At 43.1% G+C, this 25,789-nt stretch overlaps 1 protein-coding gene across 2 annotated transcripts; it reads right to left on the bottom strand.

The window, feature by feature from the left end:
- Positions 1–15,486: 15,486 nt before the first annotated feature.
- On the bottom strand, positions 15,487–22,752 carry LOC128454034 (kidney mitochondrial carrier protein 1). Of its 2 annotated transcripts, XM_053437177.1 has the most exons (9): positions 22,519–22,752; positions 22,252–22,399; positions 21,713–21,807; positions 21,356–21,441; positions 19,867–19,962; positions 19,636–19,760; positions 18,668–18,791; positions 17,287–17,367; positions 15,487–16,705 (listed from the first exon to the last, which is right to left on the bottom strand). In XM_053437177.1, the coding sequence occupies exons 1-9, from the start codon at positions 22,580–22,582 to the stop codon at positions 16,664–16,666; spliced, it is 861 nt and encodes a 286-aa protein (XP_053293152.1). In that variant the 5' UTR covers positions 22,583–22,752; the 3' UTR covers positions 15,487–16,663. The 2 variants fall into 2 exon arrangements, with proteins under 2 accessions (XP_053293152.1, XP_053293153.1); XM_053437178.1 differs by lacking the exons at positions 22,252–22,399; positions 22,519–22,752 and adding an exon at positions 22,046–22,237.
- Positions 22,753–25,789: the final 3,037 nt, after the last annotated feature.

Genomic DNA, 25,789 nt, shown 5'->3' with positions numbered 1-25,789 from the left:
ATGATCACATGACCACAAATGTGTTCTGTTGCCTAGATACAGGGGGTGTCTCACATTACCTGACTCTCCCCTACCCTTGAATGCACTGATTGTAAATCGCTTTGGATAAAAGCGTCAGCTAAATGAATTGTAATGTAATGGACTATGGCCCACCGTATTGTACTTCTCAGTTTTGAAACTAGGCGGCAACCAACTCACCCCTGACCTGCCAGCTGTACCCTCAGAACGCCGCCACGCCCCCCGCCCTAAGCGACCCGATTGAGGTGCACTGCATTCCGCTCCAGGGCAGGGGGACGTGGCGGCGTGAGTGGCCCAGACCTTCACATTTTTTTCTGTATTTGGCCCTCGGGATGAAAAGTTTGGACACCCCTGCTTTAACCTGAAAGGCCACTAGACACATTGTAATTACAAGGCTCCTCCGTGATAGACCTCTGTCTCTGACTCTATGGCAGTCATTACAGAGTTTTCTGATTACGCAGGTAGGGGCTTGTTTTAAAATGCATCCCCCCCCCCCCCCCCGTTCTTCTTCTCTCATGTCTCTTTTATGTACCGCACCCTTTTTCTGTTACTTTTTTTCTTACTCTTACACTGAGCCCTTTAACCCCTCTAACCATCTCCAGGGTGGGATTTTCTCATCTGCTGACAAACAAAAATGAAAGGTTATGTCCATCTGACAGTGACAACATTAGTGACCAATGAAATAAATGACTGAACTGCAGACCTCGGGCTATACCGTCATCAAGATGCAGCGTTGCATGTGCTTGTGCATGTACAATCTTATAGTATCCGCATATTTTGTGTGTGTGTGTGTGTGTGTGTATGGTGTGTGTGTGTGTGTGTGTGTGTGTGTATGTGTGTGTATGTGTGCATGTATTAACCCCCCTTAGGCCATCTTCCTCGTTCTGTAGTTGTCCTCCTGTGATAATGACCCCCTCGACACAAGTACAATAGACTCTTATGTCTTCGACTGCTGTCTAAAGATCTTTGTCAATGTTTCAAGGGAGCGGATAAACAGTTACACGCCCCGTTAATAGGGAGAAAACCTGGTTATTTCCCCTGATTATTTTCTCTAAGCGCCGCAGAGAGAGCATTAAAGTCGGGAGAAGTTTCTCTAGACACTGTGATATGTATCTCAAATATTGTGCTGCTGGTTTTTCTAAGTTGGTTTATTTTGCATATTACACATGAAAGGATTTAATGCGAAGACCTGTCCAATAAGAGTACCATAGATGCTAATTCACAACACCCATCCCTATAAGGTCTTTTTTTTAAATGCTCCTAGGATGAGGCGCTTGGCTGGAAACAGGGACCCAACCCAACCGATTGGCAGAGCTGAGCAGACAGAGCCAGCAGTGATTCCAAAACCAGGAAGGTAGAAGAGGACATAGTTCGACATGGGAAGTAACTGGGGACGACTGAGTTGGTAAACCTGAGGCACAAGCAGACAGAGCATTAAGGCCGGCGCATGCTTCTGCGTTTTCAGGGTATACGCAGGCGCAAGAGCCCTTGCGTGCCTTTTGGGTGCGTCGCCCAATTTTTCGGACTATAAGACAAAGCTACGCTGTGATTGGTCTGCTAGCTACATCCTTTCCGGAGTCACATTTCCGGTTTCATGCCCCATAATACCGGCAGAAACCACGGAAGATTTAGAATAACGAATATGGATCAAATAGAAGAGCGTTTGGCAGAAGAGACTCAAAAGTATGACCACTTGTATAACCCGTTAGTGACTGGCGGATTTCTCGCCAGAAAAAGGCTATGAGGAGCCGCCGTGGCGATGTAAATAAACAGTCGACGATGACTGCCACACACAAAGAAGGCGTCTCTAAGGTCGTCTTCGACAGAAAATGTTACTCCCCCTAGTATTCTGGCGGTGAATTGCTTTGCAAGAAGCGCAACCCTTGGAGAACCATAAATTAAAACGATTCTGTCGACACAACTCCGTGAAAAGCCACAGCCGCAGTTGCAGAAGCATGCGCAGGCCTTTAGGCAGGCGTTAACAGGAAAACAGGTAATGTTAAGAGCACAATGACACAATTTTAGCCAGATTCTCCAGCCGCCAATGAGCTTTGGAAGTCACCACAAAAAAAACAGATTGATGCCCAATTGGTGCTCGATCGCCAGTTCCCAATCACTGTGTGAACTCTTGAAAGATGCGTGTCACATTGTGTACAGTCCAACAAGTTCTTTTTTTCAAACAAGTAGAACGTTTCTCCACACAAACAGGGATACTTATGATCATGTCTATTATACTAACAACTATCTGCATATGAATACAGATAAATTCAATAGCTGATAACCGATGCATTTCAGTCAATGTGTTCCAGCTCTTTTGCTTTCCACACAGACTGTTTACCTGCCGGCAATCAAAACCTGCTCAAATGTGAATGCTCAAACTAGAACGGTTGCGGTCTCAAATTCGTGTTGGATGTTGGGGGAGTAAGGTGCCTTGCTCAGGGGCACTAGACAGGGTAGGGAGAATCCTCTTGGATTTTTGGAGAGATCAATCCACGTTCGTCTTTTTGTTGTTTCTCTGTGGAGTCGAACCAGAGACCTTTTCTGCCCCATAGTCCAAGTTTCTGCCACTAGTCCACCGCCTCTCCAACTAGAAGTGAGAAGTTAGAAGTGACTTTAGTTATTGGCTAAGTTTGAGTATGAGCAACACAAAGTAAAACAAGTAGGTGTGTAATGGACAAATATCCAGTCATTTTTCCTGAGTTATAAAAAAGTTTCACATCCATAATTTGCTATATCCATACAACTGTGATGAGACTTCCGCTGAACGTTTCACCTTTCCACCAAGTTGATGTGTAATTGTGAGCAGGATGAGACAGAAGTGCAAGAAGATCATGTTTATAAGTATTTTGGCGAGTAGACATACTAGTGGGGGTGTTTCTCCTGGACAAAGATCATGTAGTGCTTGACTCCCTGTCGCCCGTCAGTCGTGTGTTGTGAATGCACAATGACTGCAAGACTCCCGATCACATGACAGAAAGTGTTATTGTGAGAACTTGACTGCGCACTGATCCAACAACTTTCAACATCTTGGCAAAAGGGGGGTGAACAATCTGGCGGAGATGGTAGGGAAGTCCCGGAGTTTAAATACCGCTGCAGATGAGTGGCTGCTGGTGGATGAATGGCATGTGTGCAGGAGAATTGGCGGGAGCCAGCATCCAGATGCCACACCCAGCAGGGCATGAGTCAATGATATCACATCATCAGCTTTCACATGACATGTGTTGTTCTCTTGTGTCGAATGAGCTGTAAGTAACCATTAACAAACGTCAATGTTATCTGATTAACAAAATCTGTCTGCAAACAGTGAACTTTCCTCCAGACTCCGTCCTCATTTGTTGGATCATCCTTTAGAATCTCGTGAAGGGATCACACCGCACGCCGTGCATGAATAATTTCATGTCCTGTTGCCTTCAGAGGGAAAAGATTTATCTTTACTGTCCTTGTTGCTATCCTTTCCCCTGCCTTGAAAGCCGATGTGTTTATTTGACACGTGGCCTCACAGACACACACACACAGACACACACAGGCACACACAAACACATACACACCCACACACACAAACACACACACCAGCAGTACCAGTGCTTGAATCAATTTAAGATCCACCTTCTCCTTGGATGAGGCCAGGACCTCCACCGAAGGCAGACTTACTTTTTCAAAACATAATAATGCAGTCTTATCTGGTGGGAGAGGGCAGAGGAACTCTGATTGGGTCAACATTCTCTTCTGGACTCGAGACTGTGCAAAGAAGAGACTTGTAAAGGATCCACTGTGAGGGAATGCGACCTTTCTTAAAACTGGTCCAGTGATAAATATGACACCCCTCTAGCACTGGATCTCAATGCATGCTAGTCTTTGCATGGTGTGTGCAGTGATGGAGCAGCTCAGTGCATGTCATAGCCCACAAAGGGCCCTCTCTCTGTTCCTCACACATCCCGCACAGTCGTCATCAGGCTGTCACCTTCAACAAACAGAGCATATTTACATGTTTATTTCCTCACAAACAACACATCTCTGTCTGAACCCCATGTTCCTGTCCTCTTTTTGATATTTATGGAGTTGTAAAAATGTTGTTAAAAAAAGCACAATTTGCTCATTATTTGTTTTCACACTAAAAACAAAGTTCAACCACAGTAAAACTGAGCACATGTACCAATGTGATAATAAACAAGACTAAGAGTCCAGTGTAAATACCAACAATGTCCTGACTTAAAATGAAATAGTTCTCTTATACTCGTAGTCTTATACAAGTCCAATAAATTAACAAAAACACAGTATTCTGAACTTTTTGCCTGCATATCTGTTTCATTTAAAGGGGACATATTATGACAATTCCACTTTTGTAGTGCTTCTACACGTTAATTTGGGTATCTGGCATGTCTACCGCCGACAACTCTGGATAAAAACAACTCCCGCGATTTGTTGTGGTTCCTCTATTTCAGAAACGAATGGGATTACGACCGAAATAGACGTCATAGTCACACCATGCCCATGTAGGGAGTCTCGCTACATGGCCTTGGACGAGCGAGCTAACGTTAGCCGGGCTCCACCGGCCCGGTTAGCTCGCTGCTGCTACCAGTCAGACATTTAAGTGGCCTCATAAACAAGGGACCCCTGGGACACCTCTAAACGTTGACTCAACAGTGTGGAAGGATGCTGCTGCTGCGCCAGCTCAAGCTCCCACTGCTCCCACTGCAGGGCTGCGCTGGGGAGCTGGGGCTCTCGCAGCCAGGCTCACCGGGGGTGAGGGGGGCGGGGCACTCAAAATAGGTCAATCTGAGGAGGGCTGTTTTAGACAGGGTAAAAGGTGCTGTTTTAAATTATCCTTGTTGTATTTTGACCAAATTATGTTACAGATATTTCATTAAGACCCCAAGGAACCATATCAACTGTGGTAAAATGGGCATAATATGTCCTCTTTAATATTATGTACTTGAGATTCTCAGCATCCTCTGAGGTGTCATATTTAAAATTGTGTTCTAAATGTACATTATTGTTCCTGTTGTGTCACATGGTATTGAACGTAGGAGAAGGTATGCTTATGACTTGCCTGGTGTACCACTAAAATCATCCCACAGCTGGAATGATTACCTTAGTAAAGCTCTGGCTCACAGAGTATAAGTCAATGAATTATTTTTAAAATGAGCAGTCATCACTTTCCTATAATTACAGCACAGCAGATTAAAGGTAGGTTTGGTAAGTTGTTTCTGAAACACTTTTTATTTAATTTGTTTAAATCATTTTTACGTACTGATACATGAATCATTTCATAGGGACCAAATGAAATGATTCGCTGACATCCCTGTCTGTCACTAACCACCTGCCCTCATGCAGGTACACACAAGACGAGACGCACACAGCCAGGATATCAGTGTTAAAGTGTGATTGTCTGTGTAAAGAGTGACAGAGTCGAGCAGACACACACACACACACACACACACACACACACACACACACACACACACACACACACACACACACACACAGACAAGGTCATAGAGGAAACGCTTAAAAGTTAACCTGATACAATACAAAGCTAAAAGCTCATTGAAAACCTACAGAAAGTCAATTTTAGTTATTGTTTTGGTTGTGTGTGGTTTATTTGAATAATGTTTCATTTAATTTATTTTATCTTATTCAAATGTCTGACCAATAATCTTTACCATTAAGGTCATTACACTTTGAAAGGGTGTACTTGCTTGATTATGCTATAATAATATAATTATACCAGTGTGGGAATTGCATTTAAACGCAGAAAACAATTCCTGAAGTTGGAAACACAAGTCTGTGTTCCGTTTATTTTTGTAGCTCAAAACAGACAACAAAATGGCGCTAAATTACCCAGCAAACCTTGGGCTCGACGTCAACACGTTACCCAGCAAACCTTGGGCTCGACGTCATCGCGCACATAAATATTTAAAGGGACACGATCCCGGCACACTCTTTCTTAACACATTAATTAAATAATAGCAAGAAAGAACAGTGTATATTACCACACTAAGAACAAGGGTGAATTATGTATGTCACATTCACTACACCAGTGTATTAAAATGGTTTCACAATGTTGACAATATCATGTTTTGCAATCATTTCTGGCACACAACATCGTCCAGCAAAATTTGATATCGTGATCAAGTCCGAGGTTTCCTGTTTACCGCTTTAGTTCTCTGAGAATTTCTTTCATATCCAGGCAAAATTGGTATTGTACAATGAAATAACCTTACATCACCTATGTATATATGGGAACTGTCAAGAAGAGTAAAAATAGATGTGTTACGGCGGTGCTCAGTGTTTCAATGAAAGATATTGGGTGCACAGATCTAACCAGTGTATAAAGTTCGTCTGGAACCCTGTTGATACACATGCAAAATGAATCAAACGTGAGTGAGGGAACGTGCTGAATACATAAGTCATCAGGAACATCTTTCTGATACTGATCTAAAGTGGACGAGCAGCTGCGTCTCTGTCTTTTCCGTCAGGATTATATTTTGATTTGAATGAGGAAATTACTGCAGGAGAATGACTTTTATCTTGGTTGATCTTATCAGATTTGGTCAGTGAGTAAATTGCAGCTCTGTTTTAATGCTGTCAGCACATGCAAAGCATTCCCTTGAAATACCAAATACCCTTAGTACTGGTCATGCTCAGCTGGCCCTTCTGTTCCTGACTATCTGTTCTCGTCTCGTGCATTTGGCTCCGGAAAATGGGGAAATTATTTTGAACGTTGTCATGGCAATATTTAATGAGTTTCTGACATAAGGATTGTGACCAAGCCTCAAAACAAGAATTAAATCCCCAATTCCAGCTGATACGATTGCTTTTCATTGACAAGATTAGAGTGATAGTGTGTGTGTGTGTGTGTGTGTGTGTGTGTGTGTGTGTGTGTGTGTGTGTGTGAGAGAGAGAGATTCAGGAGGACAATGTGAAAAACAAACAGTAAGTGTAGACATAAGTGAGCTGCACATCCGCAGGAGTCGAAAGAAAAAGAGAGTCGTGGAGGGAGTGTTCATCATTTACTGATCTACATGTGTGTATCTGTGTTTGTGTGTGTGAGTACAAATCAAAAAACAGGAGAAAGAAGACAAACTAAATAAAAGCTGACCTTTGCCATGCAGTTCCATGTTCTCAATAGTCTCCCATCCTCTGTTTCCTTAATGCTGTTAGCTTGTTGTTGTACAGATCAGCAGTGGACTGGACTGTCAGACCATGAATTTTTGTCTCTTATTTACTCTGAGAAACACACTTTAAAACATACGTATATTCACATAGGCACAGGAATTACACATGTGGGACAGTGTTGAATGTGAAAGGGGTCACTTACTTTGGGGACTTACATTAAATCACCTGTCAATGCAGCTGATTGGAGCTTTTTAGCCTTTTTAGGCTAATTATAAACTACCTTAAATGACAGAAGCTATTTTTAACAAACATTTATTTAACTTGTACTTTTACTTTTTAGTTTGGCCAACGTCCCATTTTTTAAGGTGAATAGGGAACGGCATCCACCAGGTAGCAATGGAGACACTTTGGCTTAAACTTTTGGGAGCTGTCATGTCGACACTCTTTATATCCAGTCTAATGTTACTATATGTGAAAATATATGGGCAAAAGTTTGCCAGTACATTGTTTATATTAGCTTTATAAGTTGATAATGTGTTAGTTTTGTGTTCATGGATTGCTTCTGTGGCCCCCACTCGGCCCCAAAAAAGTATGTTGAGTCAGTTATTGCAGCCTTTAAGGCTGATCGTAACAAGTAGATAGTTATTTTGTAGAGAAAGCACCTCCTTATTGAATATATACTCAATTGAACCACATACGATCAAGAGGATGAAACTGTTTCGAATGCAACACACACACTAGGGTGTCCCTGTCCTTAATTTGGCTTAGGCAGCCGACTTAAATATTAACACATCACATGTAGTGTGCATGACCGATTGATCTTGGTGTGTGTGTGTCCAGACCAAAGAGAAAACCCTCAACCTCGTAAAGAAATACAGAGGCTCCTCTGTGTGAGCAGAGGTCAAACAGCTTATCTTGCTGTGGACATGATTGTGTGACTTTAATTGCCGTTTTGACCTTATTGGAAAATAGTTCCAATAAATCCAATTGCTGTCAACGTTTGTGTATCTGTTTCTGTGTGTCTGTATGAATGGAGCTTTTTCTTCTTTGAGCTGCTCAGTTTTGATGGGGGAGGCGTATGGTGTTTTGTGTTACCAGTCATTCCAGATCAGTATTTTGCAGATCAGTATTTTGTAGATGATATTTTCTTCTATTGTCGCATGATGATTAATGTTTTTTAGTTTCACATGACTGCTGGTGTTTACGCAGAGATCTCGACATAACACACAACGTCACTGTGGAATAAGAAGGTTATTTGAGACGGCTTGCCCAAATCACATTATGGCATTTTCTAAATTGCCACAAATTGTGCAAGACTGCGACCGTGGAGCGGAGCGTGTGTGTGTTTTATAAAAGAGGAAGAGAGATGTGATAGGCCTCTCACCTCTGACACTTTACAGCAACAGTGGTGCTTTTGTTCCCTCAGCACATTACTGTGTGATATGAAGCCTCATGCCTTCAGAGGACATGTGACTCTTATTTGGTCAAGATAGGACAGAGTTGCACTGTGTCTTTCTCTCTTTCTTCTTCAGCGTATTCAGTGTGTGTGTGTCTGTGTGTGTGTACCGGTGATTGTGTTAGGCTACGAGAAAGGCTTTTTCACCGCTACAAATAATTTTTATTGGGTTAGTAGTTAAGGTAAGGTTAATGTTAGGATTTGGGTTAGTTTCCAGCAAATGCACATTTTCGCAAAAGGGACCTCTGACACTGTGTGTGTGTTTGTGTGTCTGTCTGTATGTGTGTGTCCGTGTGTGTTTGTGTGCACATGTATATCTATAGTTATGAGGGACAATTTTTGTTCAATACCATCATTGTGAGGACATTTTGGCTGGTCCTTACAAATTCAATAGGCTGTTTGAGGGTTAAGACTTGGTTTTAGGGTTAGAGGTTTAGTGGGGTTTTTGTGGCTAGGGAATGCATTATGCCAATGAGTGTCCTCGCAACTGTGAGACGTGCATGTGTGTGTTTATCATTGATCATCTGTGACCATATCTTACTTGGCTAATTTTCCATGGTGAGGTGAATTCCTGGTCAAACCTACGAAGGCACACAGTGTGAAAGTTTTCTCGACTGCAATAAAATCGTGAAAGTGGCACAAATAGACCCTTAATTTGATCAGGAACACTGAGACGTCTGCATGAAGCGCCTCTCGGGGGTCTACTCTCATCTCCTGAAAGTGTTCGGGAGGCACACTAACTCGACTGGTGGCTGACAGGTGGCTGCTTATCCGCACAGAGGTGGTTATTCCGCACGGGAAACTCACAGATGAAACGGAGCTCAGAGAGGTTTAGTGAGAAATTTTGGAATACATCAGCTGCATGGCAGAATGTGACTCGCATATTAAGGCTACACAAGCAGTTGCACACACATGATGTCTTTGGCTTTGTCACGTCGCAATTAGCAACAAACCAAAGTTTGGACGTGACGATCAGTCTTTGAGTCTGTGACAAATAAGCTCTGCAAAGAAGGTGTTGAATCGCAAATCCCATGCTCGCTTCAGGCCAGTCAGTGACCCCTCGTGTTCTGCTCGGCACGTGTCTGTCTCCATTAGGTTTGTCCAATCACTTATTAATTTTGTCCCACACTGCTAGTCTTCCCATTAGTCACTGTAGCTGAAACCTATGGTCAAAACCATAAAGCAAAAGGCAAATGAACTCTTCTCCTCCAACAACACAACATTCAGCGACGTTTCGTTTTAGTTAGGACAATGTGATACTGTTGAAAGCTGTGGAGGCAAGACAGTATTTTTCTTATATTACTTTTTCTTTTTGTGGTCCAATTACAATCTTAAAAGTCAAGAATGAACTCATAATAAAGGGAGTACCTGAATTGAATTTCTGGATGTTTATAGATATGGATGTGTAAATGCTTGTTGTGTTGCGGCTGTCGGTGGAGGCGTCCTGATGGGCTGATTCCAAACGTTATTGTAAGTAACAAAATATCCACACCATAGGGCCCAGGTTGAAAAATACTAAAATTCCCCTTTAAAGAGACACATAGAGGCTGAGGTATCCTGACTGTTAGTTCTTTTTATGAGTCAAACTCCAAAACACTCAACCACACTGTACATATCCCATAAACCAATCAACTTATCTTTGTTACTCCTGCTAAATCCCCAGTTCTATCAAACTCCAATCAATGATTTGTACTTAAGGTCTTCTGTGGTAGATTTATTTCCATTTAAAGTTGAGATAAACGTTGTAATATCACTATGACATCATTTTCCCCCATAGTTGTCAAAACTAGTAAAAGTAAATGTCAACTACTTTCATGAGTTGACTCGTCATGATTTACCTTTGTAAGTCAAATTGGTGGATTGATACATATAACATCATTAGCTGAGAACTCAATAAATCACCATAATATCCAAACTCATCATCTTTGTTTTCAATGTTAAGATCTGCTTGAGGGTCAGATTTAATTCTGCTTTAACGGTCACACATGAGGCACTCTATAAGCTCAGTGTCTTCTTTATAGAGTAATCAGCGTTGCGTTCATGTACTTTTCCTTTCTGGACTAAAAACAGATATAACTCTGGCTAATAATTTCTATTATCTAGCACAAAAATAGCATCATCTCCATTTTTACGAAGTTCTTAGAAGGTTCTCTCGTCAAAAGATGTCAGGTCCTATTAACCTTTTTCTTGCAGCCCATTTGTGTCTTCAGTCCTTGGCACAGCAGTTGACAACCACTGTCTTAGAGGCTTCATATGGATGCTAATTGGAGCACGGCGGAGAATCAGGACATGTGTTGCATCCTCTCCTCTCTCCTACCGATCCCTTCTCTTCTTGTCATCTTCTATTCTCTTTCTTCAGGCGCTCACCTTCAGTTTCACGTCTGCTGAGTTCCAGTGGAGTTTTCTCTCTATCCCCCCACTGACTCCATCAGTGCATTTTTATCCCCACTCCCCACCACCTCTTTCCCTCTCACCATCCACTCCATCCTCCATGCCTCTGTAAAAAAAACACGAGAGTAGCTTCAGACTGTCATATGGGTGTGGGAGGGGCACGGCGTCACGGTGAGCAATCCTACTAACGCCACCAACAAACATCAGAGGCCCTTGCATGTGTGTGTGCGTGTGTGTGTGTGCGTGCGTGTGTGCGTGTGTGCGTGTGTGCGTGTGTGTGTGGATTGAGAATGCTGTGCTGGCATGCTGTGCCTAAGGGCAGGGAATTTTAAATCAGGCGTCCAAGGAAACTGAATATTTGAATACTTATTCCTTATCAGAAGCTGGGCTACTAATGGGGGGAGCTTTGACTGAGCGGGTTATGGAGATAGATTGAGTGTGGTGGTTTGGGACAAGCAGATGGAGTCTTTCCTCTTTTTTCAAGTCTCATAGACGGGAGAAAGCACATGAGCTCTGCCCAGTGTTCCTCCAGTGGAATTACAAGACTAAACACATGTAACAAGTACTTGATGGTGTTTTAATTGCATGATTCTGTGCTCATCTGCAGTATAATCATGTTCTACTCTGGCCTTTTTTAAATAAATCCTTTTCAATTTTAGCAAACTGCCGTTCAAATATGACTGTGTTGAGACTGTATCTGAAGATGACTGCTCCCTAACAGTGAAGACAAAGTATCTTGATTGCCTCCTAGTGGCTGGCTGCAGTATATTTCATAAACCTCCTCCATGTTAGCTGATGGGCATGGCCTAAACATGGCAGACATGACACATTTAATAAAATGTTCAGAAAGATTTTTGCTGACATTTACGGTAGTTCTTATCACACTGGTGTACATTCAAGGTTTTTTGTTGAAAGTTTGGTTTTGGTTAGATGCTCTAAAAAATAGGGTGAAACATCATAATTGTCAGCTGACACTGACTGGTAATTGGTCAATTGGTGTATTGACTGCACCTCAATACCACCCTCCATCCCCTTATCACTAAAGTTTATGCAGCACTATGTATTTAGCACTTTTCTAGTCTTATTGACCGGTCAACAACACAAGCCAATGCCATAGCCCTCAAAATGTATACATCGCTCCTATGTGCTGTGCTTTTTCTAATTGGGTCATTTGTTGCCAAACTTTGACAATTTGGGGTTCAGTTACTTGCCCAAGGAACCTTTACCAAGCAGGGATGGAAACATGGACCCTCTGGTTAGGGGACAACTCGCTCTACCTCCTGAGCCACAGTCTACTGCAAAGACTCTGACACCAAATTTGCGAAATGGGGGTGTTGGCTCAGCTAGGTTGGCTTAATAGGATTTATTTCATTTTTTTATATAAACGAATGAAAGAAATTACTTTGTGAGCTCTAAAGGACGTGGTAGATATATATCCTTGAACTTTAGGCCTGGTATATTGTCTGTTGTTTCCACTCTTAATGATAAGCCAAGCTAAATGTTCCCGTTTGCTGACGTCTCATATTTACTGCGCAGCCCTGGGACTGAAATCAATCTTCTCATCTTTCTCTCGGTCATGAGCATTTCCAAAAAGTCTAAATATTCTTCTCAAAGTAGCAAAAGGCACTTAAAGGTCATGTAACCTCCACACGGATGTCGCGGGAAGATTAAAGCGCCTCGTTAAGGGGCACAACGGAACTTTCCCCGAGTCAAAGAACAATCTCCCCTTACTTTATCTCCTTTAACAGTCACTCTGTTGGCCTGTTCCCGTCTTCATGGAACAATGCAGCAGCATTACCAGCGGCTCATCCTTGTGATCCTGTCTCCCTGGGGTGCCAGTCCCCTTCCAGTGGTGTGTAAATGTAGGTCAACTGCGCTGTGATTTAGTGGGCCTGTTGTTTGTTTGGATGAGGAGTTTTAGTCGTGATGAATCGTCGGCTCCGGCACTTGAGCATGTTTAGTGTCGTGACTCATAACAACTGCAGGCACCTTTCTGAAACTGTCTCTCATTAATGATGATAGACAGCCCGCTGACAAACAGCAGAGTGAAGGTGCTACCTTACAGCAGCGGGGACGCATTAGGTGCTGCCTTTTGCAACATTTTAATTTGCACATACTTGTGGAAACGGGATGTGAAAAAAAATCTAAGCTTCGCAAAAAGGTTGGCTGAGGTGAAAAAGTTGGTGTATCACTAAAACAAGGACTCAGGGGGCTCGTCACTGTGGAGACAAAAACATCTGATATATGTCTCTCATGTTTTCCACAGTTACTTCACAAACTGGTTTATCTTGATGAACCAATCCTGTAATAGTCACTCAATAGGGGTAGATGCTCATTTGTATTATCTTCTGCCAATTTCCTCCAAATTATGTTGAAATTAAATTTGTACTAAATGTGCGTCGAAGCAAGTCTCTGATTTCTTAACAGGGACAGAAATAGTTTGACCGTTTGGGAATGAGAGTTAAATGAGAGTTAAACCCTCCCATGTTTTTGTGCCAAATATGAAGCTGCTGCTGTTCACATTTGTTAAGCAGAAAGAGTGGAAGAAGAGCAAACAGTCCGACTGACTGTGTCCAAAAAGTAACAAAGACTCTGCCCACGCCACATAAATGCAAATGTGTCAGAGGCGAAAGTTCCACTCCCGTTCACTTACAATCTGTGTGAGCGATGAGGCAAATCCAACATTCTACCTCTGTGGCAGGGCAAATCCCAGGGTGGCTTTCGAGGAGATCAACTTTGGTGAACTTTGACACAGGATATTTGTTTATTAACCTGAATATAAACAGGATGGAACCAGTCTCCTCCAATAACACTCTTGAAAGTGAATCAAAGTTGTTTTTTTGTAAATTGGGTATTTTGATCATATTAATAATAATATTTCTGAAGGGATGTTTTCTCTTTATGAAATCAACCGTAGAATTACCTTTGCTGTTCTTTAAGTGTGGTTCCTGAAGCATCATTTGAAATCTCCACAGGATCTATGGCCTCTCCTTGTTTGAAATCCTTGTTTCGTCAGCTTGTTGTTCACACAACCAGACACAGCTGCACAATTCATCAAAAAGCATTTACTACAGGCACAGTTTCAAACTGCAGGAGGCTGCACTTTTTCTTCAGTCGGAGGACGTTTCAGACAGCTTCCTAAGCAAGGTATTTTGATGTTATGCAGAATCCGTGGCCTGTAAACAATGTGTTTCCAGGAGAAAATCATTTATTTTACTCAAACTAAGCACCCGGGCATTTTTTCCCCCAGCATCCTTCAAATACTGAGAAAGAAAAACGGCTCTGTTGTATCTCAGCCCATATCTCAACTACAATACCGAGCAACAAGAAATGGCAATAGGCCTGTGATCTTTTTCTTCTTTGTCAGCACTGTGCAGCCCAGAAGCACGAGTGCAATCCTTGTTCCAAATGGATAAACAGACTGATAGATTTGTCTCCTTGTCTACATTTCCATCCGCCCGTCCATTTATCCATTTATTCTCCTGTGTGTTGCAGCGAGCAGCGGCTTCATCTGAGAAACAGCTGAAAATACAAAAAAATAAAACGAGAGAAAAAGGGCAGGGTGTTTGGAGCAGGGTAGAGCCTTATCCCTCTGACACAAAAGCTCACTCTGATCCCTGGAATACAATAGAGCTAGCCCCCTTGCACCCTCGGGGCAAGCAGCAAATAATGCCCATAATGCAGCATGTCTGTGACTGCCGGAATCCCCTGTGGCAATACTTGTTCAGCTTGTAGAGGACGGTGCCAGGGACGCGATGCCAGGCAGCAGACTATAATGCCAACTTATAGATGCCAAATCCTGGCACAAGTCACACGTTATTCTTATTCTCTTTTTTCATCCTGCCTTATGGACAGTGTGGGATGTGTTTGTGGCCTGATCGGACATAGATGCCAGCGGGTGTTGCAAAGCAAAGCACCCTTCAGCTCAATATGTACTGTAAACACTGTGCGCTCAAACCAGCATCCTCCTCCATCATGCTGTGTGGTGTTGTTTGGGATTGAGTTATTCGATGGAGCCACAACAATAGCATGACAGCACAACTCACAGTGGCTTAGATGAGGCCGATACCACAATTCTCACTAAAGTAATAAGTCCCATGATGATGCTTCCTAAATAAAAGAACAAGGCACAGAGACGACAAGTTCAACACAGCTTTTCCTCTCGCACTCCCTCGAGCTCCCAGCGTCTTCTCAAAACAGCTCTGACGAAAGGATAACTGGGAATTTGCCAACAGAAATAAAAGAACAATTACATTTTAGATCCCCCCTGAATAATTCATAAGTCATTGTTTGTGGCTCGATGCATGAACATGTGTGTTTGAAAGAAGCCAGCCGGTCCCTCAGAAACAACACAACTGTGCTAGATCTGTGGCTTCGGAAGTTGAGGACTGGGAATTAAAGAAGAAATAGCTATTGGTTTCAACTGGGTCGACTTCTGGTGAGGCTGTGCAAAGCTCAACAGCACCACGCTGTGGCCAAAACAGAGCAAACCACTCGAAAACTGTGGTGTTTTGTCTTTTATTTAAAATATACATGGCTACAGCAGCATTTACATCAACATCGCATGTATGACAGAAGCACAGTGGCTCACACTTTGGCCACAGCAGCTCACATTTTCATTGCTTAAAACAAAAGCTCACAGACAAGCAAACAGCTTGCAAATACAGTATATGAAAATATACCTGGAGTTGCCTTCAAGCAAACAAAAAACATCCAAGGATGCACCTCTAAATGTTTCCAATGGTCTCAACCTAGAGGAGAGTGAGCTATAATAAGCAGGCTTACGTAATGTGTCTGGGTAATGTTTTGAAAGCAATGTATACGATAACGCAGGAACCCAGGGGCCCCCCGGGTTATATTTACTGTCTGCCCTTTTTGACAAGATGGATCACTCCTCGCCACATTTGGGCATGTGATGTGTGTGTCTTGTTTAGACACCCACACTGCTCTTCAGGCTGTTTATGCAACTGTTATTTATTACAGTGCACACTTAGTGGTTCTTAACTTGGTAAATATGGTCAAGAAGAAACCACTTCACCTTTCCACACCCATTTCTCAATTTACAATTACATATAAAGTATAAAAAAACAACACCACCAGATCCTCATCCAAGTTGGTGCACATGGACTTGTTTTTTTTCTTTTCAAAAGGGAATGAACACTGTGGTTGTCAGCTGCTTTCTCACAATCTTTGCCTGCACCACAAACTAAGGCACTCAATGTGGAGACCACTTTCAGTGTAAAGACTCACTACCCTCGGGTATCTTCCTCATGACAGCAGAGCCATTTTTAAAAACAGCTTATGACTGAGATAAACAACTGTCTCCGTTGGGCCCCAAAATCGTCTCTAATTTCTCAGTCCGTTAGGTGCCACAGAGCCGAGGAGCCAATATCAAATTTAAATGAGTGGTTAAGCCTAAAGAAGCATTTGGATGACTTCACACATCACAAGATGGGTGTTTGATTGTGTCACAGTCCCTTCCACGCTTGCCACAGGCCTGGGGAGACACAGTCCAATCAGGAATGAGAGATATTCTCATACCGCCCCTGACATGGGTCGACATGAAACTCCCGTCTGCGGCTCCGTAAAGAGACGGTCCCCATCCAGCCATTCCCGATTCCTGTCCTCTCAGCTCGTCTCAGAGCAGGCGCTCACACGCTTCCACGGTCGTTCTGCAAGTCACACGTCGATCTTCTTCAGCTGCTCGTAAGTGAGGAAGAACTGAGGGTCGAGTAAAGGAACACAGGCAGTAGTGGGAGGGGAATTTTTTCTGGAGCACAATGTGAGGCACACTGAGAAATGTTTGGCTCTTCTCTGTACTTGAGCTCAAAGCCTCCCTTGTTACCGTCTCCTTGTTTCCTCAGCCCTCCCTGCTGAGACAAGTCAATAATCTCATTACTTTTCTCAGGCCTGGTTGGAGCTCAATGTGCTTCTGCTTTTCCCTGCTCAGTCATCTTTAATCAGATTTGGGCCTCTGCAGAACGACTCTTAATAGAGTTCACTCTCCACTCCCTGGTTGTCCTGCCCTTTTTCCCCTTAACCCCTCACTGAGGGCCCCCTTACATCCTCTCTAACCAGGGGCAGTGCGGTACTGAGGCAGTACACTCAATGTTACATAATTGGGTTAGCCGGCTTTAAGCTAAGCTTTCCTCCCCTGTAGCATGGCGTGGAATGCGATACGTCAATGAATGCATAACACAAATTACTACTTTCCTCCGCTGATTTCTGCACCTCAGAGGATATTACATCACCTAGGACATATGTAAACAGACGGTCGCACTAATGAGATGGTTAAAGGATACAATGATGTTCCACGGTCCCAGACGGAGCCAGTTGGGAAAGAACCCCTTGTAGAGAGCCATGAAGCCCTCGGAGCGCCACGTCTGAAAAGACAACAAAAGTGTTAAAAACCCACTTTAATTACGGTCTGATAATGGTCCCCAAGGCATCTGTGGGTGGTTATTAATTAACTACGACTTCAAATTCTGTGTCATTATGGTTTGATATTGAGATTAAACATACCTTAATGATATTAAATATTAATCAGCACTCAAAAACAAAAACACACTGAGGACAATGAATCTAAAACAAGGTTGTTTCGAACGTGTTGGAAATAAATGTAACCAGTGCAGGGCCTGTTCTAAACCGGACTGGCTCGAATGGGCTGTCTGTTGGCTTGTGGTAAAGCAGGTTGCCGCTTTCTGTCTGAAAAAAGACCTGCTGCTGGAAATGGTTTGCAGAATCCTGAAGCCAACGCTGCTACACAAAGAGCTATTCACCCGTTTAGTCAGAGTTCCGTGAAGCTCACTTCAGTACGCCAAACCCCAAACCAGGGAATAAGTGTTTTTTGCCATTGTTGTAAGCTCGCTGATGTCGTTATCGACAATGTCACTGACGCCGAGGAGTCCTAGCTGCCACTGCTACAGGGCGCTGGCTGCCTGTGTATTAACATCGAACGTATCGCATGTTAAAATCACACCAATTTCAACGCTGCACTTCCTTTGGCCCTTAGCCATGCACATGCCAAGTGTGTTTTTGTGTTTGTGCTTCTTGAAGACGTTTCACCTCTCATCCAAAAGGCTTCTTCAAAATGGAACTGAACTTAAGAACTGAAGAAGCCTTTTGGATGAGAGGGCGAAACGTCTTCAAGAAACACAAGCGAGTCCAGTACCAATCCAGGACCATGACCATGACCCGGAACACTGAGAATCTTCACAGATATTCTCAAGACGTCCGAGCCTCGCGTGTACAGACAGACAGACAACTTTCTGGAATTAGTGGATAGATGCTTTCTAAGACTTTGACTAAGATAATTCTCACTTGATCATTTAAATTAGCTGTTTTTCACCACTTTACATTACAAATTCAAATTTCCACCCAAACAGACCTTAAATGACTGAAGATCAACAGATACGCTCATATTTAAGATATTGTCAGTAAACATAATTTCTCAAACATCTTAAAATTTAAGACCTACTACAAGTTAAAATCTGAGTTTTTCTGACATAATTTTATTAAAATCTACTGAACTGTAGGAACCATGGAATTATTTGACATGGTTCGCTGCTTTCAATGTCAAAATACTTGCATAATTATAGATAAAAGTCATGAGGAAAACTGATATCTATATTGCATAATCTATCTGATGTAAAAAAAAAAATCATGTCAGATATTTTGACTGACCTGCATTAAACAGTCCATTGTTCCCTGGTACAGAGCTCCTCCACTCTGGTTCATCATACGGGTCCGGACCACGTCAACCGGGTTGGAGGCCAGAGCTCCAGCAAGACCGCACACAAAGCTGGACCTGTGGGGTGGGGGGGGCACAAAGTACAGACTCTGTTTATCCCTTAATAGCATTCTTGGTGTTAGACAGCAATCTCTATGGTGGGTGTGTGTGTGTGTGTGTGTGTGTGTGTGTGTGTGTGTGTGTGCTGCTGCTGCTTGCACATTTAAAAAAGACAGGTTCCTGCTAAGCTGAGAATGTCACCCAATAAACTGTGCATCGAGTTCACTTGAGTCAACTGCCCGAGGGGTTGAATAAACTATTCTGCACTAGAAATATTTACCACTTTCATTTGAATACCAGTCGGTGCTATTTCCTCCAAACAGAAATAATCCCAAAGCACGGTTGGAATGTTGAAATATCCACAAAGCACTTACTGCGATAAATACTCAGCCTGAAGTTAGCTTTTATTGGCTGGAATACAAATACAGTAGTATGCTGTATATGCAGTACTGCTCTCAGTCCTCAGATAGCCAGGAAATGTGTTATTTTTTAGATGTCACAACAGGATATTGTCTCGAATACCAAACAAAACGCTGCTGCTGATAGTGGATGTGAGCAGCAAAGAGGAACTGAACATTTGTGTAACCTCAGAGTGTTAATTCTACCTCTTATCTATTGGTTGTTGCCATTCTAGACTAGCTTTTGTGATTCTGCTGGGAATTGTCGGCAGGGATTGCAGATACATTCCCCGTACAAACTTAGAATGACTCCTGCTCTATGAATTTCCAACCATAACCTCCTGCGTTATTTGCATTTCAAACATCGAACAAGGCTGTGTCCTGTCCAATGTCCTGTCACGGACAACATCACACGAGAAAGAGAGAAAGCAGACACGGGCGTGCAGGTTACTCTGCAAACTCACACGAAGTGTGTGTACACGGTGTCCCCCATGTAACCCGACAGGATCAGATGCTTTTTGGTGATGTCATAGACCGGTAGCTCGACCCCGACCACGATGGCTGCCCGCTGAGCTGTTAGAGAGACACCCTGATGAAGAGAGACAGGGGACGGTTCATAGCATTGTTTGGTCACTGTCTTGTCCCAAAGTGCATGCGTCAATACTAATCAAGGATTTGTTTCAAGCCTTCTGTACCTTCCACAGCCCCCTTGTCCCCTCCTGTTGGTAGATGTTGATGAAGTTGCCCATCATACTGCCCTGGATCACATTTCCTTGAGCCTGCATGCGGATCTGGGAGAAAAGACACAGGTAACGTCCATGAATTTGAACTTGAGAGTGTGAGAGCAAGCACAGTCGGTGAATGATACTGTAGGTTCACTAGCAATCCACACTGACTGTGCAGAAGGCTCATGAACCCACAAGTTTGGGTATGTAATGTTCAATCGCCCGTTGGTCTGCAAAGAAAACAGAGTTAGTACGGTCTTTTGGCGAGCTCAGAGTCTTGACGCATTTCCTGTTCAGTTGCTTCCTGGAATTCAGCAGCCCAGCCTGGACTAATTTATAATGGCTGCCGTGTACAGATCAGCCTTGGTTCACTGTCTGTCTCTACTGTGACTTGGCAGGCACAGTTAGAAACCTTCGAAAAGGAAAACGCAACTTTTAACCCCTAATACACGCTGTATACCGAACAGGGTGAGGCAAGAAGATGCCAACATAACAAACATAATGACAGCATGCACACACACACACAAATTAACTTCATGCACTCATATCATTTACAGAACACTATGTTAAATCTTTGAGACTTCAATCTATTAATAATCCTCAAGTGAGGCCCTGATAGCACTGTGATGGCCTTCCCTCCACTAGGCATGCTACCAAAAGATCACATCGACACTCTGGAGCTTTCACTGCCTCCTCCAGAGAGTTGTTGATAATGATGTATTTAGGTACAGCCTGGGGCTGCAACTATTACTACTATTTCTCTAATCGATTTAAAAGGACAAAAGAGACACGTATCCTCTCCAGCAGTACACTCGAAGAGAAACTTGCTCATCGTCTTATACAGTGCTCTTTCTATATGTACTACAGATATCTGCAATTTAATTATGACCGTAACTCTAGTTTCACATATCTACAATTTAATTCGGATTAGAAATAGTTCAATTTGAAGATATCTTAAATTCACCCAGGTCAAATTATCTTAATTCAAGTTCCAACAAGTCAGAACGCTATACGCTGTAGATATCATGAGCTTGAATTATGACGCAACTAAAATTTCTGAAACTTGAATTAAACATAGTAATAAAACAACTGAATTGTAGTTGTATGAGAAACCCCTCAAACGAATGGAAACACAATTTTGTTAATTAGGGAATTTTAACAGGACAAAATACAGTTCTAGACATTGTTTTTAACTTTACCAGCTATTTGTTGATCAATTAATTAATTAGTTGTCTAGCCCTAGCACACTCCTAATCAAGGCTGCAAGGGTAATTACAGACCTATAGGTACAATCGAGGGAGAGAACGCTAATGTTGAAACTGTTTTTTAGTAGGAGGCTTCTGCACACCTGGGGGGCAATTCCAAGAAACTGTCAGACCTGCTCTACTGCTTTGAAATCCAGTTTCATCAGGACAATAACAAAGCTCAACGCAAGTACTGTGTGTATTCAAACAAGTACCTTCAGCACATCAGTGGGGTTGGCGATGGAGGAGGAGATAACCCCAGAGAGGACACCACATGCCACGTTAGTCAGCAAAGTCTCATCTGAAAGAGGAGAAGAGCGGGAGGCACACCGTAGCCGTGAGCGAGCGTTTGATACCACGCATCGAACAGGCAGTTTGTCTTTACAGTGTCGTTTTTTAACAGCAGCACAAAGCATCCCAATAAACACAGTAAGACATTTAACTAAGTCACACACAGACACACATCTTTACCCGCCCTATGGTCTTCAGGAGGAATGTGCACATGTTAGCTATCAACTTGTGTGTCTGTAAGTCTCAGTCAGATTTAAAGAGAGACAGAACCTAGGACTCACCCTCGGGCCTGTCAACCAACAGCCGCTTTAAACTCTGGTATGTGCCAATTTTGATGGTCCCGTAGGAGGCCTGGCGCAGCATGGCAGGAGCTAGTCTGTAAAAGTCACCGTCACTTTTTAATACGAATTCAGCCACGGAACAGTGCATTGTACAACAAGCAACAACAAAACTGTACACAAGGACATATCGTGTAAGACCCAGGGTAATAATGCAGAATAAAAGTGACACCTCCCATAAAAACACACACACACACAATCACAAAAAACGAGTGTAAAATGTTCCAGGATTTTAGGACTCTGTAAAAACAAGAGAGGAATAAACTAGAAACAAACCCTCCCTAAGTCTCAGGTCCCCACTTTGAGTTGTTGGGAAATGTGGGTGGGACCATGGCTGATGCAAAAGAGGAAGTGCTAACATTTGAGCGAAGTGTAAAAACGCAGGAGGGTCGTAACACAACAATGGGTCCAGTTCTCAGATACTTCATACTATGTCTGGGTGTAGAGACCACACACACACACATGCGATCCTTCACACTGACCCGGAATACAGAGCCAGGAGCCCCTCCTCTCGGACGATCCGGCCCATGGCGTGCAGCATGCCTCTGTAGCGGATCTCTCGGTACTTGCTGTCGCCCACCTGGCCTTGGACCTGGAGCCGAGTCTTCGTCAGGTCGATGGGGAACGTGCCTGCAGCGACAGAGCACGAGATGAGACACCGTCTGTAAATCACGAGCCGGGCTGACACCATAAGATCATTTGGCGCAGCCCGGCCTCCGTCCCACCCCACAGCCCCGCACATCACTCACCGCACTCCGCCGTCATCGACGCCAGCCCACCGAAAACAAAGGGCTTCCAGTTCACGTCCGGCATGTTCTCCAGCCGCGCACCGAGTCACAGAGAGTGGGGGGGAGCTTCAGGGAGCGGGAGTCGCCAGTGGGAAGTCTGTGCTAATGCTTCAAAGCTTCTGCTGCTACGTTGTGCGTTCGAGTCTCTACCTGCGTTTACCGCGCTCGATCCCTGCCGCCGGACAAGCTCCGCCTCTCACCGGCTTATCCCTCCGCCCCGCCCACCGCCTGTCGCTAAGCAACCGAGACAGACGTCCCAGAGAAGTGATCATAAATCTATCATCTTATATCGATGGCGAATGTGTACGGCGGCCGAGAGAGCTCAGTGCACTGCGAGTTAAGACAAAAATTGACATCAGGGGCGTTGTTAGGCCTGTTTAAGGGGGGCTGAAGCCCCCCTAAAATGTTCTTCAGCCCCCCCATATAATTATTGGGATTTTTTTAATGTTTTTTTTACAAACTATTGTTTTACACATGGACAAGTTATTTATAACTCTAACATGCTACATATGTAAGTGCGATTCGTGTTTGTACGTTTTCTCCCCCTTCAAATTACAATCCAATAGCCTCTCATCATACTTAACAATTAAAAGACCAGGCACTAGGACTTTGGGGAGTCTGCATCGCTGCTGCGCTGGCTTTCTCACTCTGCCAAGTAACGTCTCTCATCAAGACAGCAGGATTACAGCCAAGGAGTTTAGCTCATAGTAAATGATGCACGGAGTGAAATTGTAAGTACAGGTAGTTACAGAATGTGGCTATCTGTAGTTGTTAACGATTGTTACCTGCTTAAATTTAAGTTTACTTGAGGCAAATGAAAGGGAATATTGTAATGAGCTATGTTAACACTAAGCTAGCTAGCTAGCTATTTTGTTAGAAAATGTCTCCAGTGAGCAAGAGTGTGAACGAGCAAAATTGAAATGTAAGAAATAACTATCGACAGCTCTCTATTCTTTGCATTAATATCTATCTCTAGTATTTTAAAACAATAATATCAGTGCCTATAGAATGTGGATGTTTATAATCAGTTCATATTTGTGTTGTCAAATTTCACAATGACCCTGAAACTCTGTCTTTTCTGTTATCTTATACTGAATGAATGCAAGCAAAGATACAGAGAAAAATCACACTCTTTCTGATTGAACCAATCCATGAACTGTATGAAACATGGATATCCGCTGCGTGCGCAAACATTCAGAATCCTTAGGGGCTAAGCCCCCCCTTTCTTTCAATCCTAGAAACGCCCCTGATAGATAGACTTGTTGTCCTTGTGACTGCACTAATCTTCTCTGGTCAGGGTCAAACGACATAAGGTGAATAGATTCATACAAGTGTGTTTGAGTATGTATGTATGTGTGTATGTTTATGTGTGTATATGTGTATCTATCTGTATAGGTTTATTAGATAAATTCATTTGATGCATTTCACTGCATCAAAAGCTGTGCCTCCCCCCACAGCTCAACGGTCAAGTGACTATAGAGTCTTCAGTCTTGAAGTCTGTCGCTACTTAAGAAACCGCCAGTTTTCACTTTTCGCTCAGTTCTCGTCTGACTACTTGGCTGGTTGCACCTGAACTCTGTTCTTTCGATTTGACTTGAAGTCAACTAAGATCTACAGTGCCTTGCATAAGTATTCACCCCCCTTGGACTTTTTCCCATTATGTACTGTTACTAACTGAAATTCAAATAGACTTAAATAAAGTTTTTCCCGTTTGATCAACAAAACATGCATAGTACTTTGGAGGTGCAAAATAAATTTTATTGTGACACAAACAATAATGAGAACAAAAAAGTTGACATCTGTTGGGTGCATAAGTATTCACCCCCCTGTGTCAATACTTGGTAGAACCCCCTTTCGCTGCAATTACAGCTGCACGTATTTTGGGGTATGTCTCTACCAGCTTTGCACATCTAGAGATGGAAAGGTTTGTCCATTCTTCTTGGCAAAAAAGATGAAGCTCAGTCAGATTGGATGGAGACCGTCTGTGAACCGCAATCTTCAAGTCTGGCCATAGATTCTCTATTGGATTGAGGTCTGGGCTTTGACTGGGCCATTTTAAGACATTAACATTCTTTAATCCAAACCATTCCTTTGTAGCTCTGGCTGTATGTTTAGGGTCATTGTCCTGCTGGAAGATGAACCTCCGCCCCAGTCTCAAGTCTTTTGCAGACTGCATCAGATTTTCTTCAAGGATTTCCCTGTATTTGGCTCCATCCATCTTTCCCTCTATTCTGACCAGTTTCCCTGTACCTGCTGAAGAGAAGCATCCCCACAGCATGATGCTACCACCACCATGTTTCACTGTTGGGATGGTGTGCTCAGGGTGATGGGCAGTGTTGGGTTTTCGCCACACATAGCGTTTTGCATTGAGGCCAAAAAGTTCAATTTTGGTCTCATCTGACCAGAGCACCTTCTTCCACATGTTTGCTGTGTCTCCCACATGGCTTCTGGCAAACTCCAAACGGGATTTTTTATGGATCCCTTTCAACAATGGCTTTCTTCTTGCCACTCTTCCATAAAGGCCAGATTTGTGGAGTAGACGACTAATAGTTGTCCTGTGGACAGATTCTCCCACCTCAGCTGTGGATCTCTGCAACTCCTCCAGAGTAACCATGGGCCTCCTGGTTGCTTCTTTGATTCATTTTCTCCTTGTCCGACTCTTCAGTTTGGGTGGACGGCCTCCTCTTGGTAGGTTTGCGGTTGTGCCATATTCTTTCCATTTTCTTATGATGGATTTTATGGTGCTCAGAGAGATGTTCAAAGCTCTGGATATTTTTTTATAACCTAACCCTGCTTCAAATTTCTCCACAACTTTATCCCTGACCTGTTTGGTGAGCTCCTTGGTCTTCATGATGCTGTTTGTTCAGTAATGATCTCCAACAAACTCTGAGTCCGTCACAGAACAGGTGTATTTATACTGAGATTAAATTGCAGACAGGTGGACCCTATTTACTAATTATGTGACTTGCAAATGTGACTTGTGAATGCAATTGGTCGCACCAGATCTTTGTTAGGGGTTTCACAGTAAAGGGGGTGAATACATATGCACTCAACACTTTTCAGATTTTTATTTGTAAATAATTGTGAAATCCATGTAATATTTCCCCCCACTTCCAAATGATGCACTATTTTGTGTTGGTCCATTACATGAACTCACGATGAAATAAATTTTAATCTGTGGTTATACCATGACAAAATGTAGAAAAGTCCAAAGGGGGTGAATACTTATGCA

Source organism: Pleuronectes platessa, chromosome 13 (assembly GCF_947347685.1).
Source record: "Pleuronectes platessa chromosome 13, fPlePla1.1, whole genome shotgun sequence".
NCBI lineage: Eukaryota > Metazoa > Chordata > Actinopteri > Pleuronectiformes > Pleuronectidae > Pleuronectes > Pleuronectes platessa.
This window is presented reverse-complemented; position numbering and strand designations above follow the sequence as displayed.

Excerpts from the sequence above, each read along its gene's own strand:
- LOC128454034 (XM_053437177.1), bottom strand. The coding sequence starts at position 22,582 with ATGCCGGACGTGAACTGGAAGCCCTTTGTTTTCGGTGGGCTGGCGTCG. Across the intron at positions 21,442-21,712 it reads GTTGGTTGACAGGCCCGAGG|ATGAGACTTTGCTGACTAAC; the intron begins GTGAGTCCTAGG and ends CTCCTCTTTCAG. Across the intron at positions 19,963-21,355 it reads ACCCCACTGATGTGCTGAAG|ATCCGCATGCAGGCTCAAGG; the intron begins GTACTTGTTTGA and ends CTTTTCTCCCAG.